This window comes from Schizophyllum commune (genome assembly GCF_000143185.2).
Source record: "Schizophyllum commune H4-8 unplaced genomic scaffold SCHCOscaffold_1, whole genome shotgun sequence".
Lineage (NCBI taxonomy): Eukaryota > Fungi > Basidiomycota > Agaricomycetes > Agaricales > Schizophyllaceae > Schizophyllum > Schizophyllum commune.
Window position 1 is genome coordinate 177,297 of NW_026089538.1, and position 17,809 is coordinate 195,105.

A 17,809-nucleotide genomic window follows, 5' to 3' on the forward strand; every position below is an offset into this window, starting at 1 on the left:
CATTTTACGTGTCGACAATCATATAAGAGGCCAACTACTCGAAATATAGCCGACCACTTAGCGAGACAACAGCATGGGCGTCGTCGACAATTTTTCCTGGATGCCTCGTATCACTTACCCTGCCCTTTTGCTTTCCATCCTTGTCCCCTTGCTGTACAAATTCTACCATCGGCGTCTCGCCTTCGCACACATCTCAGGGCCAGGCGGCGGACACTTCTTGCTGGGTGCGTATCGATCGTATCCCGTGAAGCGCCCATCTGACGACTTCCAAGGTCACCTTCCTCTACTCTTGCGGTCCCCAGCCGCCGAGGTGTGCATTACATTGCCTTGTTACCCTTTATCACTGACCATCGCGCAGGTGGACCTCGGGTGGATCCGACGATACGGCAACGTCGTCAAGTACAGCGCGGCTTTCGGGGTGTGCATTTCTTTCATACACCACTCACAACCCTGAATATCGCCCTAAGCATTCCTCTTCCTCGTTCCGCCGCTACTAACGCCGTGACCAGGAGCAACGCCTCCTCATCAACGACCCCAAAGCCCTCCACTACATCATGCAGACCGCCGGGTACGGCTTCGTGCGCACGGAGGACAAGAAGGAGCCCATGCGTACGCTCATCGGCAAGGGAATTTTAACAGTCGAGGGTGAGCCGTTTCGTTCTTCTTCTATGAGCTCAAGCGTACTGACAGTCACCCATCGCAGGCGACGATCACAGACGACAGCGGCGCATCATGCTACCCAGCTTCGGCAGCCTCCAGGCCAACTCCTTCGTGCCCTCATTCGCGGCCAAGGCAGCGCAGGTATTTTCCATTTCCACGGTCTTCTTCCACATCCGACACAACCAATACCCCATCACTCAGATGGCCGACATGATCGCCAAATCAATGCCCGACGACAAAGGCATAGTAGTCGACATCCCCTCGTGGGTGGCGCGCGCGACGCTCGGCGGGTATCGATTACTGCTCAATCACGAGAATTAAGCTGACACGCACATACTACCAACAGACGCACTAGGCGAAGGTCGGTAGTACGATCTATATCGTCCGCGATCATCACTCATGTTACGATCAGCGGCCTTCGATTACCAGCTTAATGCACTCGAAGACCCGACTAGAAATAAGCTAGTCAGCGTTTATTATAATCTATTGTACGTGCTAAGTTCCCTCTTACTTTCTTGTATGCAATCCTTCACCCATTCTGAATCAACGCTTCTATTCAGCACGAAAACTCGACTCACCCCTACAAACCTCGAAATATTCCTAGATGAGGCCTTAGCCCTTGTCCCGAAACCTCTCATGCGCTGGTGGAATGATCACGTACCGGATGCGCGCATCGCCTACATGAGGCGATGTCGAGAGGCCGCAGAAGATGTAGCGCGAGAGCTAGTGGAAAGACACACATCGACGATGGCCAAAGGTGCTAGCCATGAGCTAGACGCCGGTGATGAGACGCAAGAGCGCGCCAACGATGTGATGAGCCGGCTAAGTACGTAGACGCTGCTCGCAGCTCCTTCGTTCGCTCACCTGTGGTACCCTTGACAGTCAGAGCCAACGCGGCCGCGCAGCCGAAGGCCCGCCTGGACGAAGACGAGGTTTATGCGCAGCTTCTGTGAGCCTGCTCGTTTGTTGCGCATCTCCTGAGTGACTGAGCGGCGTTTCGTAGAACTATCCTCCTCGCGGGTCACGAGACCACCGCCAACGCCCTTTCGTGGGCCTTCTTCGAGCTCGCGCAGCGGCCGGATATACAATCCCGACTGCGTACCGAAATTCGCGGCGTCCGCGCCTCGAAGGACGACGTCCATCTCACGGCGGAAGCCATCCAGGCGATGCCTTACCTGAATGCGGTGGTCAAGGTGAGTGAGCGGTCTGAGCGACAGCGCTGTCGAAGGGAGGATGCGAATGGGGAAAGCTGATTCCGCCTCAGGAAATCCTTCGCTTTCACTCGCCTGTATACAGCACATCGCGTACTGCCACCAAGGACGACGTGATCCCTCTGGAGCGTCCACTCTTTGATCAGCATGGCCGGCCCATCTTCGAGATCGCAGTGCCAAAGGGTCAATACATCGCGATATCTATCGCGGCGTATAGCAGGTGAGCCTATATCCCACTTTCATCAGCGCCGATGGTTGACACCTACACGCCCATGCAGAGAGCGGGCACTGTACGGCGCTGACGCAGACATTTTCAACCCTGAGCGGTGGTTGCAGGAGGGCTGCGTTAATAAGCACGCCGGCGGCGGGATATACAGTAATTTGTGAGTCCATGGAACCCTGTGCTACCCTCACGAAGTACTGACATCCGACCAGACTCACCTTTGGGGGCGGGCACCGAGGATGCCTCGGTGAGTCAGCGAGGAGGGCCGATCTGCGAATTGAAGCAGCCTGACCCCTTCACAGGCTGGCGCTTCGCGGTCCTAGAGATGTCCGCGTTCATCATCGAGCTCGTCGACAAATTCAGGTTCAGCGTCTCGCCAGACATCATAGCGAGGGTGTATCGCGGCGCAGCGGGCGTTGCGCTTCCGATGATGAAGGGAGAGACAGCGAAGGGAGTGCAGCTCCCGCTGCATGTGAAGCGAGCGCCGCAGTAGAGCGCGGATTTATGGCCAAATTCGCAACGTACGATCTGGCCAACCTCAGGCCGCGTTCACGAGGCAGGAATATCTCTATGTCTTGCTCGATCTGCGCGTGTCCGAACTTGCGACCGCGGATTCGGCGTTTTGGAACTTACCTGAACCTGGGGATACTTCGTTGAAGCTGACTGATTCGGACTGGGATTTACTGGCGTCAATCTAAGAGTGCCTTTATGAATATACGTCCGACGGCTGGTCGTTCTGTTTTTTTCTCTTTTCCATTTAATCTTTGGTGGATGCCGTGGGGAAATGCCTTTCGTCCGGCGGTCTGCAGTGACCGTCACGGTTGGAGTAAATCACGTGCTCGTCCGGTGCCGCATGTTCAAGTTCAATTTCCCTCCTCGCGAATCCCAGCTCAAGCCCGTGGTGCGGATAAAATAGTCGTCGGGTCCATCATAAGCATTACGAAGTGACTAGAAAGATCAGGTCCTAAGTAGCAATAAATAGCGATGTAGCGAGAGGGTCATGCGGCGAAAGTCCGTGGCGAAGGTCCGTGGGTGAATAAATTAGTGTAGACAGCAGAGTCCGATATGAGAGTTGGCTGGGCGTCGTAGGGAGCGGGCGTGACGAAGGATCATCGCATTGGCTCCGAGCCCGACAGACGCGTATTCTGCCGGCCCACCCCATTATAGGCGGGGATGCGTTTAGCGGCTGCGACCAAGCTTGGCAGCGCACTTGGGGCAATAGGCATCGATATGCGGAGCTACAGAGTGCGTGTCAATATCAATCGGCAGCGAGAGACGCAGAAACGTACAGAACTGCTCAGGGTACTGCTTGCTGAGAATTCGATACATCGTTAGCAAATTCGGTGACCAAGGCGCAAGCGAGCATATTCTTACTACTGGAAGCAGGTCTTCGTGCACGAGGGCGGCTTGCAATTAGCCGGGTGGTTGGGGCTAAACTTGCAGGTGCGGGAGTCGCATTGGATCTGTAAGAAGGAGAAGAAGAGTGGGGTGAAGAGGAGAGGAGACAGGTTAGATTGGTGCGGGGCGCGATGTGGGGAATTCGGAATTTTACCAGTTGGTCGGTCTGTCGACGGTGGGTGAGTTGAGAGCGGAGGGGGCGGAGATGGGCGGGCCTACCAGGTTCTCTGCATGGCCGCAGCGGTTGTAGACGTTGCAGACTCTGTGGTGGGCAGGTGAGTTGACACCGCACGGGAGAAAGGGAAGGAAGTTGAGGTGAGAGTGGACTTACTGGCGGAAGCGGCACATAATGATAGGAATAAGTTACGAAAGCGAGGAATGGAAGGATAGAGAGGAAGAAGAGTACAAGGAAAGACAACAATGGACAAGAAAGTGAAGGTACGGGAGACGGACAGAAGACAAGTCGAAGAGACGAATGAAGATGAGGTCTCACTCTTCAGTGGCTGCCACTTTTTAAGCACTCCCTCGGAGTCCCTCCGTCTAGCCACACATACTTCCAGCCCACCCGAGACGGTTTCGAGCGGCCGAGGGACCGAGCTACGACAGTACTCAGGCGACTCGAGGCCAGTGCCTACGCAGCTGAGACGCGACTTGTTCACTGCTTTGACGAGATCCACTCGACGCGGGCACGATAGCGGCAACCCAGTAAGGCAGGATAATCGGAACTCGCCCACGCACGCGGCCCAGACACCCCCATCTCCCGCCTGCCTGACGTCAAGACGCGGTCGCGCAACTGTGGCGAGGGGCGCGGCGGGTGCTTGTGAGTCAGGCGGCCGCGCGCAGACGCCGATGATGGGCATCAGGGGCGGATGATAAACAGTGTGCCCCCTTTTGCGTTTGTGCGCGAATAGATGGAGGCGCGGCGCATAACATTTCGAGGCGGGTGGCAAGTTCAACATTTCGCACGGGTTGATCAAAGCGGCTGATCGCGCCTTATTTTGCGGTGTTGACCTGAGCCCCCATGGCACCTCGAACCGAGCCTCCGTCGGCGGGCAGGACGCGCAAACGGTTTCTCGCAGACGGTAATGTGAGTCAGCACATTGCGCTCTTGTCTCCTCCGCTGATGATGGAATATTTTAGGACGCCGTGGCTCTGGCTGCTTCCATAGCGGAGGCGCAAGAGGAGAAGGCGCACGAGAAAATCAAACACCATCAAGAGGTCTCGGAGGTAGGGACGTTTGAAGTGCACGTCTTTGGGCTTTGCTGACGTCTAGATTACTGTCTGTTGAATGCGCAGGCTGGCCAAGGACCCTCGAATGCACCTCGCTCGAAGAGCAAGTCGGCCTCTCGCGTCCGATTAGTGAGTGGGCAGTGCCTCCGGATATATTCTGATTGCCTCCCGAGGTGAGGTATACTGATTAGGCGTCATTAGAAGGAGAAGAAGGCCGCGCTTCTTGCCCAGAAGGCTCAAACGAAGAAGAAGAGAACGAAACTGAAGAAGCAGCGTTCCCAGCCTGAGCCTGATGGCGCTGAGGCGCCCGCCCCGTCTGGCGTCTCGGGTGACGCGACGGAGGCCCCTCGCAAACGGCCAAAAGCGGTTTCCTTTGCTTGATCAAAAGGGGATATGTATGATGTTGGTTTAGATGGTCTGTCACATCAGCGCTCGGGGCCGATGCTAATTGCCCTCGCCAGATCCCTTTGTCGAGAGACATCATCACATTCATGCCTGCGTTGCAGGTTCTGAATGCTGACGCTGACGGTGCGTGGCCCTGCGGCAGCTCGCGAGCTCCTGTCTGGATCTTCGCATCATGATAAGGACACTGAAAGGGTGCGTCAAAGGTCTGCTCCAGCCTCACAGACTGTGTTATGACGGCCCCGAGCTTTGCTCACCGGATCAGATTGCACTATGTCCTGCTATTGACTCGCCGCATGTTTACTCGACGCAGACAGCGTCGGATTGTTTCGATGCACATCCTCTTCATTCCGCTAGCAATGTTCATACACAAAGCTTATTGTCGTTGAGCCAGTTCGCGACACAGGGCGGCCATAAAATGCCATTTTCAAGGATCATCTTGTCTGCCAAATGCAATCACGTGCATGTCCGAATTAGGGAGTCCAAGCGCGGATTTACGTCTTGTCCTCGTCCCCCATCAGCCCCTCATACTTCCAGGCCGCACCGCGTCCGTGTGCGGCTTTCCCTTGTCTTTCTCGACTCTGATAAATGACGACTGGGATGCGATGAAATCAAGACGCGCCGCAAACAAGACTGGTGTCGCAGCTCGCCTCAGGGTCCCAAAGCGATCTCGTTCAACTTCGTCATCGGCTTCCTACGCATCAGTTTCCTATATCGATAACTTAAGCCCAGACGAGTATGTACAGCATCTGGAGAAGACACGAGAAGCCCTCAGGCAATTTCCGGAGGTCCCCCGCTCCCGAAGTCCGTCACCCGCGATCGCTGAGTCCCCGGGAAAGAAGAAGGGGAAGCCTGCACCTCCATCACTGCAGGACGCAGTCCGGACGATTATCAGAGCATCGAAGGGCAATCCTGCATACGGGGGATGGCACAAACTCACGACGCTGCTCAGAACCTCGACGTCGATCGGCAAGCCGACGTACATTATCAGGCGCTCGTCCCTTGTACCCGCAGAGCCGCCGGAGAATGGCTGGCCTAAGATGTTCAAGACACCCGAGGAGTCGGAGGCGTGGCTGGCGCGGAGGGAAGCAGAGCGCAAGATCAATGCGTGGCAGCTCTCCATCGAGCGCGACACCGCGGCGCGCCCCTCGAAAGCGCCGTGTCGAATCTCAAACTTCGACGTATCAGTGCGTCATTGTGCTATGCCTATCAATGCCCTTACTCACTATGTTTCTTTGTTTGTTTACTTCTACCACATCGTTCATTCAGTCCTACCTCCCGCCCTCCTTCCCCAATTCGCAGGTCATCACCTCGACCCCCAAACCGGACGATCAAGTGAAAGTCCGACGCAAGCCATCACCCATACTCCCCCTCCCTTCCCGAGCGGCGCTCTCACCGCCGGTCGCACTCTCACCTAAGCATGCACCCTTCCCCTTGCCCTACCTCCCGCCCTCGCCGCCTACATGCATACAGTCAGAGTTAGGATCTGTTCCGCTCGTGAATGCTCAATCTGTTCCGCTTGCACATGCTGCTTCATCGTCGTCTATCCCCGGATTGGGATTGGGACCGCGCGCGAGCCCGACGCCGTTGAGGGGCAAGCGGCGAAGGCCTGCGACTCCCGAGCAGCCGTCCAAGCGCGCGCGGACGGAAGACGACGTGCCTCTTGAGGAAACGGACGAGCGACTGTACCGGCCTGCGTCAATAGGGTCGCCTAGTGGTATGGGGGATCCGAATGGCGGGGCGAATCCTTCTGAGCGGAAGACGTCCGCACCACAACCGCCTACGCTCACCGACCTGCTATCTGCGAAGCGCACAGCATCCCCGGAGAAGGCGTCACCGAGGAAACGTCGACGGTCGTCTGCGACGAACTTCGTCTTCACGCCCGTCACTCGCAAGCCGCCAGACAACATTAACTACGACGATGAGCAACGTGAGCCTCGTGCACTGCATCTTTCACCAATCCAAGATCCCGCTCCTCAGCCTCCAGCAGCCCAGCCTCCAGTACCTACGCCCGATACCATCCCCGAACCGCGACCTCCGTCGCCAGACCCTTTCATTGCTCAGTCCGGTGCTCCCTTCTTTGTTCATTCTGCATCCGCCATTACCATAGCCAGCTCGCCGACGGATACCCATGGGGCGCGCACGCAGGGCAGTCACATCGCGGACAGTCGCTTCGCGGGTAGCCACATTGCGTCAGTCCAGGGTAGCCACATCGCGTCCTTACAAGGCAGCCACCCCGCGGTGAAGCAGAGCTCGGGGTCGAGCTTTGAGCCCGGGCAGGGGCAACCCTTCGCGTCCTTTGGTGGGATGTTCGACCCTCCGTTCACGTCGACGGCGCCAGACAACGTGACGCATAATGGGTCGAATCAGGGTGAAGGCGAACACAATGGGACCGGCCACTCCCAGCATAACACGGGCGGCGACGACGACTACATGGGCACCGGCCGCTCTCAGAACGGCCCGAGCAGCAGCTTCGACGATGTCATCCTGGGCGAGTCCATGCCACCCGCAAGCCAGTACAATTCGCAGGGCGATCCGGGGTTCCAGTACAACTCGCAGCTCGAGTTCGAGGACAAGCTCGAGGCGGCGAGCCGGAGGATTGAGGAGGACGTGGATCCGCTGGCGTGGTTGAATGACACGTTCGGGAGCGATCAGGTGGATGGGGTGGGGGGATTTGGGTGAAGGGGTGTCTTGCTTTGCTCTGCTCGTACGCGATGTGGTTCCCTTGCTTGCGCTATGCTCACGTTCTGTTCCACGAGACTCTGATATTCCTCCTGTACACTTGCTAGTATGTATCAACCCTCGACTGCTTCCCGTGCGTGCTCAAGCTCCTTGCGAACCGTGTAGCCCAATGGGATTCGCAGCCATCAGATTACTATTCGCTGTTCCGATAGCTGTCCGCCGATTGAATGACTATCCGATGGTCTTCGCATAATGGCGGGCCATCTATACCATGCTCTCCTCTGGTTCAAGGTCCGCGCCACTGTGCAATTCAGGTCCTCAGCACCAAATGTCAAGCTTGCGCTTCTTCATGACTGTTAGCCGCTGGGGCCCTGTATGCTCGTAAAGGCAAGGGGTCTCCCTGGTCTGATATATAACAGCATAGCTTCTCCGACTGTCTCGCTCTTCGCTTTTGATCATGAAGATTCCCTTGTTGATCGTACTGACCGTTGCAGCCGTTTCTCTAGTTCGTTATGCACTTGGAATGTGGCGCAAGCGTCGGCTCTTGCGCCATGTACCCGGACCAAGCTCCAACAGTCTCCTGCTTGGTGCGTCGTCGTCTATGAACATGTGTATACACCGGTTGACACTGTTTGACCTCAGGAAACCTCCCTGAACTGCTTCGTTCTCCTGCCGCAGAAGTAGGTCAGTCCATCATACGAATACTCTCACTCACTCTTCTCCAGATGGAATTTGACTGGCAAGAACGCTATGGCGGTGTCGTGAAGTACAATGGTGCCTTCGGAGTGAGCTTTTCCAGTAGACCGTCGCACCTTCGTCCGTTGAGCACGCTTTCGCAGGAACAGCTTCTGATGATATCCGACCCGGTCGCAGCTCAGTACGTCGTCCAAACGTCGGGCTATAGCTTCATACGGCCATCGGACCGCAAGGAGGTGTCAAGGCAGCTCTTGGGGAAGGGGATCCTCACCGTGGAAGGTCAGCTGGCGTGTGGCGCGACTAGACTAACGCGGCACTAATGGCACAACCCTAGGCCACGACCATAAGCGCCACAGGCGTATCATGGTACCAGGACTAAGCAGCGTAGAGGTCAACTCGTGGGTAGCAATTCCCCTGACACTCCCGTCCTGCAGGTCAATGATGAAAATCTTTAGTTTCGTGTCTGTTTTCACCGCGAAGGCCGCGCGGGTAAGTTCCCCCGTTAAATGGTGTTAGGAACCGTATAGGCTTACGAGGGTGCTTAGATGGCTGACAAATGGGCGGACCTCATGCATGACAAGGACGTTACAGTGTGCGATGTCCCATTCTGGACAGCGCGCGCGACTTTGGGCAAGTCTCGTAGCAAAAGATTTCCAGAGCATTCGAAAGCTTATCCACGGTTTAGACGCACTCGGAGAAGGTAGGCCTCGAATGGTCCGCATGTTGCACTTTCCACTGACTGTTCCTGTAGCCGCCTTCGACTACCACTTCAACGCGCTTGACGATGATGACAACGCAATGGCGAAAGTCTACCATAACCTCCTGTACGCATAGCCGACTTGGAGGAAGTTCCTTTGCATTGGCTCATTGATGACTAGGTCTAAGACGCGTCGAAACCCCTCTAACTACGAGATATTCATAGCTGAAGCCATCGGGAGATTACCCAGCATTCTCGTCCAATATTGGAACGACTTCGTTCCCAATCGACGACGCGCTCATGCCGCTCGGTGCAAGGCAGTCGCTGAGCCTATTGCGCGCGACCTGGTCGCCAGGAAGCTGTCCGCATTGCAGGCGGGAGAGACCGGGACCGACGTCATGAGCCGCCTAGGTAGCTTCTCACTTCTCCCTGCGACTACTGGGCGATTGGCTAACCCAATTTTTGCAGTGCAAGCGAACGCCTCTGCGGACCCTGACGATCGCCTTGACGAGGAAGAACTCCTCGCTCAGCTGCTGTAGGCTCGCTCGCCGCTTATCGGGCCCCGACTGAAAGGCTTTCCCATAGCACCATGATTCTCTCTGGACACGAGACCACCGCGAACACCCTTTCATGGGCATTGTATGAGCTCTGTCGATATCGAGACGTACAGACACGGCTTCGCACGGAACTTCGCTCCTTCCGCGCAACATCGGGCTCGTCCGAACCCTCTGCCGCCGCATTCGATGGCATGCCCTACCTCACTGCTGTAGTGAAGGTCTGCTGGTTCGCTATCGGGGGCCAGGTGTCTGACCGCCCTTAGGAAACACTTCGATTCCACGCGCCAGTCTACAATACCGCCCGCACGGCGGCACGCGAGGACGTTGTTCCTCTTGGCGAGCCCATCGTCGATAGCCGTGGACAATCTATCTATGAGATACCTGTCCTCGAAGGTCAGAGGGTGCTTATTTCCATTGCCGCGTACAACAGGTAGGCGTCTATTTCTCGAAGAATCCCAACTATTGACTCCGCGCTACCCAGAAATAAGGCCATCTTTGGCCCAGACGCCGACCAATACAACCCAGAACGGTGGCTGAAGCCCGGCTACGTCAATCGTCAAGCGTCTATTGGGATGTATGGCAACCTGTGAGGGCATGTTGTCTTCGTGTCCGCAGTGTCGCTCATTATGCTCACCTAGCTTGACTTTCGGTGGTGGGCATCGAGGCTGTCTAGGTAAAGCGAGTCCTTGTATCAGCTCGAGGCACTACCTAACGATGAGCGCAGGCTGGAGGTTTGCCGTACTCGAGCTGTCTGCTTTCCTGTTCGAACTCATCAATCGCTTCGATTTCGCAATCTCCCCAACCCTGCGGGTTCACCGAGGGGCCGCGGCGGTCATGGTACCCATGTTGGAAGGGGAGCTGGATAAAGGGACACAGTTACCGCTGTTCGTGAGACATGCCGCGTTCTCGGAGTAATCGAACTTCTTCTGCATAGCAACCGCCATTCATGTTTTCACCCTACTTGCACGTCCATCCACCTTCATGCCCGACCTTTCGTGCTGTCGCACGAAGAAAATCGGTCGGCGGTAAGCAGAAATCTTGTCAGCCCTCTCCGCGTTCCGTCTCCGCACCGCATACGACCGCCGTTGGCTTCATATGGATCAATGAGGCTCATTCGTGAGTTTCTCGGCGGGTCAGCAGTTCTCACCGTAGGCGAGTGCATGTAGATATGGTGAGAACCCTTCCCTGACCCACGCTGGTTTGCATGTCACTGACCATCTTCCCCACAGAGTGTCGGACTTCTGCCGCCTCCCGATGAACCTTACACTACCTATCATGACTGCAGATCGTTGCGCGTCGGCCAGTGACAAGACTTCACCTGTGTAGTAGTCCCACATCCTGCGTGACGACACGTATCCGTAGCAGATCGGGAGGGTTCACTGCAGTTAAGCGCGTAAGCAGAGTTCAGATTCTCGCGCTTCTCAACCACCATAAATACGTGCGAGGGAGAAGGTCTTCGTCTTAGCGCCATGAATTCTCCTCTTCTTCCCCTCACAGCGACTGGTATCGTCATTGCTGCCGTCGTGGCCTATGTTCGACGCAGGAATACTTCGATTGCGTCCCTTCCTGGCCCTGCGCAAGGCCATTGGTTGCTGGGTATGCATTCCGACGTGACCACGTTCGATCGTCTCAAGGCATTCCAGGGCATCAACCCACCATTCAGCGCTCCGCCGCTGGCGAAGTACGTCCACTCCATCGTGCATACTGGCCAAACCTTACCATCTTCCTTAGATGGACTTCGACCTCAAGGAGAAATATGGCGGAGCTGTTAAGCTAGACGGAGCGTTCGGGGTACGGTTTATACACGACATGCTGATACGTCTCTGACAATATTCCAGGAAAGGCTCCTGTGGATCTGCGATCCCAAGGCCGTGCAATACGTAGCGCAAGGAGGCGGGTACAGGTTCATCAGGGCCTCCGAGCGCAAGGAGCAATCGCGTCTCATTCTCGGCGCGAGCGTCCTGAACGCGGAAGGTATTGTTGGATTACCGCGGCCAATCCGTGTCATTCTGTGTTGCTGATTTGCCATTTGCGCAGGCGATACCCATAGGCGCATGCGTCGCATCATGCTCCCCGGATTTGGTACCAACGAAAGTAAGACGTGAGTGCACCTTCCTTCTTCCTCGCTGAATTGCGTCTCATTCAATGACTTCCACCAGTTACGTCCCTTCCTTTGCTCGAAAGGCGGCCAAGGTATGTTTCTGCACTCGTGAAGCTCTCCACTGCAACCAACTTCGATCCCTTACAGATGGGCGACAAATGGGTCGAAAGTATGCACGATCAAGAGGGTGCCATCATCAATGTGCCGTTCTGGAGCGGACGGGCTACACTTGGTCAGTATTCTTCTGCCCCTCATCTCTTTCGTGGCCTACTTAACTCGCCTTCAGATGCTCTCGGCGAATGTAGATACTCCTTCGGGAGAGACCTCCATATGGCTGACGAACTTCCGCAGCGGCTTTTGACTATCACTTCAACGCGCTCGATGACATGTCGAACGAGCTATCTAAGGTTTTCTCGAACTTCTTGTGTGTATTCCTGCTTGTTCATCGGTCGACGATTCTCATGATCCGTTGCAGCGCGAAGACACGCTTCATGCCCAGCAACTGGGAGATTTTATTGCAGGAGGCGGTGGCGCTCTTGCCTGTGAAGCTAATCCAGATGTGGAACGAATACATCCCTGACAAGAAGCGCGCCATCATGATAGGCGCGAGGAGTGTTTGCGAGCGTACGGCCCATCACCTCATCTCTGAGAAGTCGTCGGCGCTCCTGTCTGACAAGACGGGCAACGATATCATGAGCCTTCTCGGTCAGTCTACCCGCTGGAGTCGCTCTATTCTGCATGTCCTGACGGCCTTTAAAGTGAAGGCTAACGCTTCCGCTGGCGCGAAGGGCCAACTCAACGACCAGGAAATGCTTGGACAGCTTACGTTTGTATTCCTCGGCCATCCTCGATAATATTCGCTGACGGCGGTATGGATCAGCACCATCATCCTTGCTGGCCACGAAACAACGGCTACGACACTCGCTTGGGCTTTGCTCGAGCTGGCCAGGAATCCTGGTGCGCAGAAGCGCCTTCGAGAGGAGATCAGAACCATTCGTCGGGAGCGCGACGAGCCGGAGCTCTCAGCGGAAACGTTCGAGGGGATGCCCTACCTGGACGCTGTGGTCAAGGCAAGGAGCTTCATCGCTATTGGCCGCTCGTCACTAACTTGGGTGCAGGAGACTCTCCGCTTCCATGGAGTCGTCCCTCAGATCGCCAAGGAGGCCGCAGTAGACGACGTCGTCCCTCTCCACAGACCCGTCGTGGGTGCGGATGGCGAGATGATTCAGGAAGTTCCGGTGCAGAAGGGGCAGAAGATCCTGCTGTCCATAGCTGCGTACAACAGGCAAGCAATCGCTGATCATCCCTCGGGCGATGCGTGCTTACATTCACGCAGAGATAAGGACACTTTCGGGCAAGACGCCGATCAATACAACCCAGACCGCTGGCTCGAGGACGGTCACATCACCAAGCAGGCCTCTGTTGGTGTTTATGCCAACCTGTACGTGGATCAGCCATTCGGATCATATCGTGGGATCTGACCTCACTTAGGTTCACCTTCGGTGGCGGCCATCGTGCATGCCTCGGTGAGCATTCCCAACAAGTAGCCCTCTCGACGACGCTAATTCGACTTCGTGTAGGGTGGCGCTTCGCCGTGCTCGAGCTGTCGGCCTTCCTCTTTGAGCTCGTGGACAGATTCGAGTTCGATGTTGATCCGAATCTGAAGGTATATCGTGCTTTCTCTGGAGTGATGCAGCCGATGCTCGAAGGCGAGCTCAAGATGGGGACGCAGCTGCCTTTGCGCGTGCGCATTGCTTCGTCATCGGAATAAACAGCTTCAAGTCTAGTATTTTGTTAACCTGTTTATGCTATATAAGTCATCGTTGCCAATCTACACAGGACGTAACGCCCTCTCAGCCGCTAGGGAGGAGCGCAAGACTGCGTCGGAGTGACTCCGGCCAGGTTTCGAAACCACGAGAAGTGGACCGGCAACTACCGGATACACCTTGTTCTCGCCTATCATCACCCTGTTCGCGTACTGCTGTCTAACCCTACCCTTCACTGCTAGAGATCATATACGTCAATATGAACGGGCCTAAACAAACGAATTACGCCACCGAGCTTGGGCGATCCGCTCATTGTCGCAGCCGGATCCAGCGTCCTCTTAGCACTCACCGCGGATGCGAGTCCCTTCACGAAGCTGACAGGACACGGGCCTGCATGCTGTAGTGAGAGGTCTAGCTGAAGCTTCACATACAGCCGTGCTATATCCCTGCCGCCCCTATATAAGCGGCGCTCCTCCTCGGAACAGGGCCTTCACTAACCATGGTTTTCACTCTCGTGTCTTCGACGGCACTAGTCATCTTCGTCGCCGCTTTTGTAGCCTACATGCGACGCAGACTGCACCCTATCTCAATCCTTCGGGGACATGGTCACTGGATACTAGGTGCGTTCTGTTCAAAGGTGCACAAGATGGCAGGTTATTGATCTGATGACAGGGTTCCTACCCATGCGTTCAAACACTGCTCACGCTGGCAAGGTCTTTCCTGCGGAAAACTGTCATGTATATCCTTGCTGATCTGTCCTACAGCTCGAACTGGAACTGCTTCGGACGTACGGTGGCGCAGCGAAGCTTAAGGGGGCCTTTGGCGTAAGCACATCATCTACTTCAAAGGCCATGAATGAAGACTCTGACACCATCTTCAGCGAAGACTGCTATGGGTCTGCGACCCCAAGGCGGCGCAATACATTCTCCAGGGAGCAGACTATGGATTCGAAAGGGCAGACGAGAAGAAGGAGTTTGTACGGTTTTCCATCGGTAGCAGCATATTGATTGCGAAGGGTACGTAGCTCACGGATGGACGTGTGAGGACATCGAGCTCATGATCTCGCCCAATTGCCGCCTCTCTATCTCGTAGGCGACGTTCATAAGCGCCATCGACGTATTATGCAGCCTGGCTTCGGGGCCGTCGCGGTGACAACGTGCGTATGCTGATACTTGCGAACTTGGTCCTTTGCTGATTGAGATGCCTGCCACACAGGTACATTCCAATCTTCGCTCAGACGGCCCGACGAGTACGTCTTGTAGGTTCTCTGTAAGGATGCAGAATGACGACCGCCAGTAGATGTCCGAACTATGGGTAGAAGCCCTGCAAGACAAAGAGGAGGCTAAGCTCGACATGATGTTTTGGACCGTGCGAGCTACGCTAGGTTCGTGACAGTTTTCACGATAGGTGTGCCGTGTATTGATCAGGATGTACTGTCGGACAGATGCACTTGGCGAAGGTAAGTAGCGTTCACTCCCCGCGGACGAGCCCGCGGTATATTCATGTCCATTCTGAGCCGCCTTCGACTACGAGTTCGACGCATTAAGCGACTCTCCCAACGAGATCACCAGATTGTTTGGAAACTTCGTGTAAGTGGCCATTTCTTGCGGTCAACTCACAACTCATCAACACTCTCAGCGTCAAATCGGGCCTCCGACCGAGTGACTGGGAAATATTCTTGGGACAGGCAGTCACACTTCTGCCAAACCAAATAATTCAGCTATGGAACGCGTTCATGCCAAACAAGAGGCGCACAATACTGCGGGATGTCAGGTGGACGTGCGAGCGTATAGCGTCCCAGCTGATCGCGGAAAAGTCAGCCGCCGTCATCGCCGACAGGACTGGAACCGACGTGATGAGTCTGTTAGGTTCGTTCCCTGTTCGTGCTCATCTGGCCGCATTTCTCTGACCAGACCTCTACGACAGTGAAAGCAAACCTGTCCGCTGATGCCGAGAGTCGGCTTAATGACGAGGAAATGCTGGGACAACTGAGGTGAGATTTCCTGCCGACATGAATCCTGTGATTGTTTTGCTTACGGCTGCACTATAGTACTCTCATACTCGCCGGGCACGAGACGACCGCATCAGCCATAGCTTGGGCGCTGTACGAGCTTGCCCGAGACCCAGCTATGCAAAATCGTTTGCGCGAAGAAATTCGCACCATGCGCCGGGAGCGCAACGAACCTGAGCTCACCGCGGCCACGCTCGACTCCATGCCATACCTGAACGCGGTGATCAAGGTACGCCGAGGGATGACGCTCGTCTCTCCTCATTCTAGCCTCCACTCTTTTCAGGAGACGCTCAGGATGCGCCCCACCGTAAACAACTTGCAGAAGCAGGCTACGCAGGACGGATTGATACCATTGCTGACGCCCGTCATCGGCGAGGGTGGCGTGCTCGTTCGAGAGATCATCGTGAGGAAAGGACAGAAAGTCTGGTTGTCGGTCATGGCTTACAACAGGCGGGTCTCGACTGTGTATCAGCCCGTTCGCCGCGTGTCTAATCATCCCTCGACAGGAATGAGGACATCTTCGGGCCTGACGCTGATTTGTTCAATCCGGAGCGTTGGCTGGAGGATGGTCATGTGGCTAGGCAAGCAACCGTCGGTGTATACGGCAATCTGTATGTCGATTTCTGCCAACTTCTATGCACATGTACTGATGTTCGGCAAAGCCTGACTTTCGGCGGCGGACATCGGGCATGTCTGGGTAAGCCGAACTCCGTCCTTATTATCTGTCCCACTTGACAAGAAATTGCAGGATGGCGCTTTGCCATTTACGAACTCTCCGCGTTCCTTGTCGAGCTATTGGACCAGTTTCAGTTCGAGGTCGACGCGAATGTCAAGATCTGGTCTGGAGCTGCCGATAGTGTCATGACGCCGATGGTCGAAGGCGAGCTCGACAAAGGGACGCAGCTCCCGTTGCGCGTGCGGTTGGCCTCGATGGCCGAGTAGTCAATGTCACTTGTTCCATTACATGCAGATCCATCATGGACAATCAAGGGAGACAATCATATTGTGGACTCTTTACGATCCCGGCGTCGCTTCACCCTGTCCATATAGATGACGGTCGCAACAATTTCGTCAACGAAATGCATCCCCTTCGGCAAGATACACAGCTTGTTAGTGCTGAAGAAGTGCCGCTCGAAGAGGGCGATCATTTCTTTCGTCTGATCGTCCACGAGCTGTTCCCGCTGCAATCAGACTGACTTCTGCGTATCGCAAATGTCTGGCACGCACTGTGAACACGCCTGGGTCGACCTTCCACTTGTATTGCCGCCCGTCTGAGGCCAGCCACGTTTCGGACCTTTCAGTCGTACACATGAAATCATGCGCATCTCTTGACTTTATCATGCTCACCTAGAGAAGAGCCCCATGCGGACGGGCGTCACGTCTCGCCCATTGACCACAACCTCATGACTTGAGAAAGCCCTGAGCATGACCGTGCCGATGAGCACCTCGCCCGAAGGCTGGTCGGGCGCAGCGCGATATAGCGTCGTAGATCGCTTTCCAACTTGGAAGAGCTTGGTGCTCGTGCGATAAGCAGCTCTGTGAGACGTAGAGTCGAGGAGGACCGTGTTGTAGAAGTCGTGGTCACTAAGCTCAAAATCCATGGAAGTAGAGGGAGTGGTCGGAAGGCTTACTGGAGCGCGCGACGGCCCAGTAGATAAGCGCAGGAGTTGTTACCAAGACAATGAAAATATGAAGTCGTTCAGGAGTTCGCATCTGCAACATGATGCCAATGCCTTTATCGTGACTTTCCTTCCCACACTTACAGGTCATCCCGGTCAAGTCTGCTTTGCAAACTGGAAATATCTCGATAGAACCTCATAGAGCCAGAAAAATAGGGTAAGCAATAAGTAACTAGATCCGAGGGCATTGAAGAACGGAGAACAATACCTTCCTTTTATGGGATGGCAGTGACGCCATTCGGCATGTGGCGCCAATGTGGCGTAACTGCAGCTTGTTCTTTACTTTCATTCTCTTTCGCTCGTAATAATGCTATGGGATCTCTTGCCCTCCGCGCTGAGGGCACTAATCATCTCCACACACCTCGTCACGCCACCCCCTGCGCCTGAGCCACCAGCCCTCGAGTTCCAGCTCCGTCACCACCATGGCGTCGCAGCCAACTCGACGAACCCGCGCGTTATCTTCGCGGACGTGCCGCAGGCCTTTCATACCTCCTCC

At 55.5% G+C, this 17,809-nt stretch overlaps 6 protein-coding genes across 6 annotated transcripts; 4 read left to right on the forward strand and 2 right to left on the reverse strand.

Annotated features, from left to right (window-relative positions):
• Positions 1-100: 100 nt before the first annotated feature.
• Positions 101-2,587, forward strand: SCHCODRAFT_01147397 (cytochrome P450; the record flags this gene model as incomplete). Its single annotated transcript, XM_003036289.1, has 12 exons — positions 101-244; positions 359-418; positions 510-645; positions 704-927; positions 1,030-1,148; positions 1,221-1,386; positions 1,479-1,609; positions 1,664-1,853; positions 1,925-2,091; positions 2,150-2,254; positions 2,307-2,341; positions 2,397-2,587. The coding sequence occupies 12 exons, from the start codon at positions 101-103 to the stop codon at positions 2,585-2,587; spliced, it is 1,668 nt and encodes a 555-aa protein (XP_003036335.1).
• A 651-nt stretch (positions 2,588-3,238) lies between these two features.
• On the reverse strand, positions 3,239-3,989 carry SCHCODRAFT_02604085 (uncharacterized protein). The gene is made up of 6 exons (XM_003035452.3): positions 3,824-3,989; positions 3,712-3,754; positions 3,647-3,658; positions 3,469-3,557; positions 3,384-3,406; positions 3,239-3,332 (listed from the first exon to the last, which is right to left on the reverse strand). Exons 1-6 carry the CDS (start codon positions 3,838-3,840, stop codon positions 3,274-3,276), a joined length of 243 nt encoding a protein of 80 aa, XP_003035498.1. The 5' UTR covers positions 3,841-3,989; the 3' UTR covers positions 3,239-3,273.
• Positions 3,990-4,513: 524 nt separating this feature from the next.
• SCHCODRAFT_01169089 (cytochrome P450) lies at positions 4,514-10,671 on the forward strand (the record flags this gene model as incomplete). Its single annotated transcript, XM_003036288.2, has 22 exons — positions 4,514-4,579; positions 4,633-4,719; positions 4,789-4,851; positions 4,924-5,088; positions 5,184-5,250; positions 5,662-6,311; positions 6,394-7,788; positions 8,231-8,393; positions 8,449-8,486; positions 8,532-8,591; positions 8,646-8,781; positions 8,837-8,900; positions 8,937-8,991; positions 9,094-9,202; positions 9,254-9,326; positions 9,381-9,610; positions 9,668-9,734; positions 9,785-9,974; positions 10,020-10,186; positions 10,238-10,342; positions 10,395-10,429; positions 10,481-10,671. 22 exons carry the CDS (start codon positions 4,514-4,516, stop codon positions 10,669-10,671), a joined length of 4,176 nt encoding a protein of 1,391 aa, XP_003036334.1.
• Positions 10,672-11,202: 531 nt separating this feature from the next.
• On the forward strand, positions 11,203-13,708 carry SCHCODRAFT_02604096 (cytochrome P450). Its single transcript, XM_003036287.2, has 16 exons — positions 11,203-11,352; positions 11,400-11,437; positions 11,488-11,547; positions 11,595-11,730; positions 11,794-11,857; positions 11,916-11,949; positions 12,005-12,089; positions 12,144-12,158; positions 12,209-12,281; positions 12,333-12,562; positions 12,617-12,683; positions 12,738-12,927; positions 12,976-13,142; positions 13,194-13,298; positions 13,349-13,383; positions 13,438-13,708. The coding sequence occupies exons 1-16, from the start codon at positions 11,226-11,228 to the stop codon at positions 13,626-13,628; spliced, it is 1,617 nt and encodes a 538-aa protein (XP_003036333.1). The 5' UTR covers positions 11,203-11,225; the 3' UTR covers positions 13,629-13,708.
• A 414-nt stretch (positions 13,709-14,122) lies between these two features.
• SCHCODRAFT_01120318 (cytochrome P450) lies at positions 14,123-16,707 on the forward strand (the record flags this gene model as incomplete). The annotated part of the gene is made up of 16 exons (XM_003036286.3): positions 14,123-14,243; positions 14,296-14,336; positions 14,388-14,447; positions 14,504-14,639; positions 14,716-14,779; positions 14,839-14,872; positions 14,923-15,007; positions 15,068-15,082; positions 15,140-15,212; positions 15,262-15,491; positions 15,550-15,616; positions 15,674-15,863; positions 15,918-16,063; positions 16,141-16,245; positions 16,297-16,331; positions 16,383-16,707. The coding sequence occupies 16 exons, from the start codon at positions 14,123-14,125 to the stop codon at positions 16,574-16,576; spliced, it is 1,596 nt and encodes a 531-aa protein (XP_003036332.1). The 3' UTR covers positions 16,577-16,707.
• On the reverse strand, positions 16,633-17,235 carry SCHCODRAFT_02660745 (uncharacterized protein; the record flags this gene model as incomplete). Its single annotated transcript, XM_003035451.2, has 3 exons — positions 16,633-16,806; positions 16,862-16,928; positions 16,982-17,235. 3 exons carry the CDS (start codon positions 17,233-17,235, stop codon positions 16,633-16,635), a joined length of 495 nt encoding a protein of 164 aa, XP_003035497.1.
• Positions 17,236-17,809: the final 574 nt, after the last annotated feature.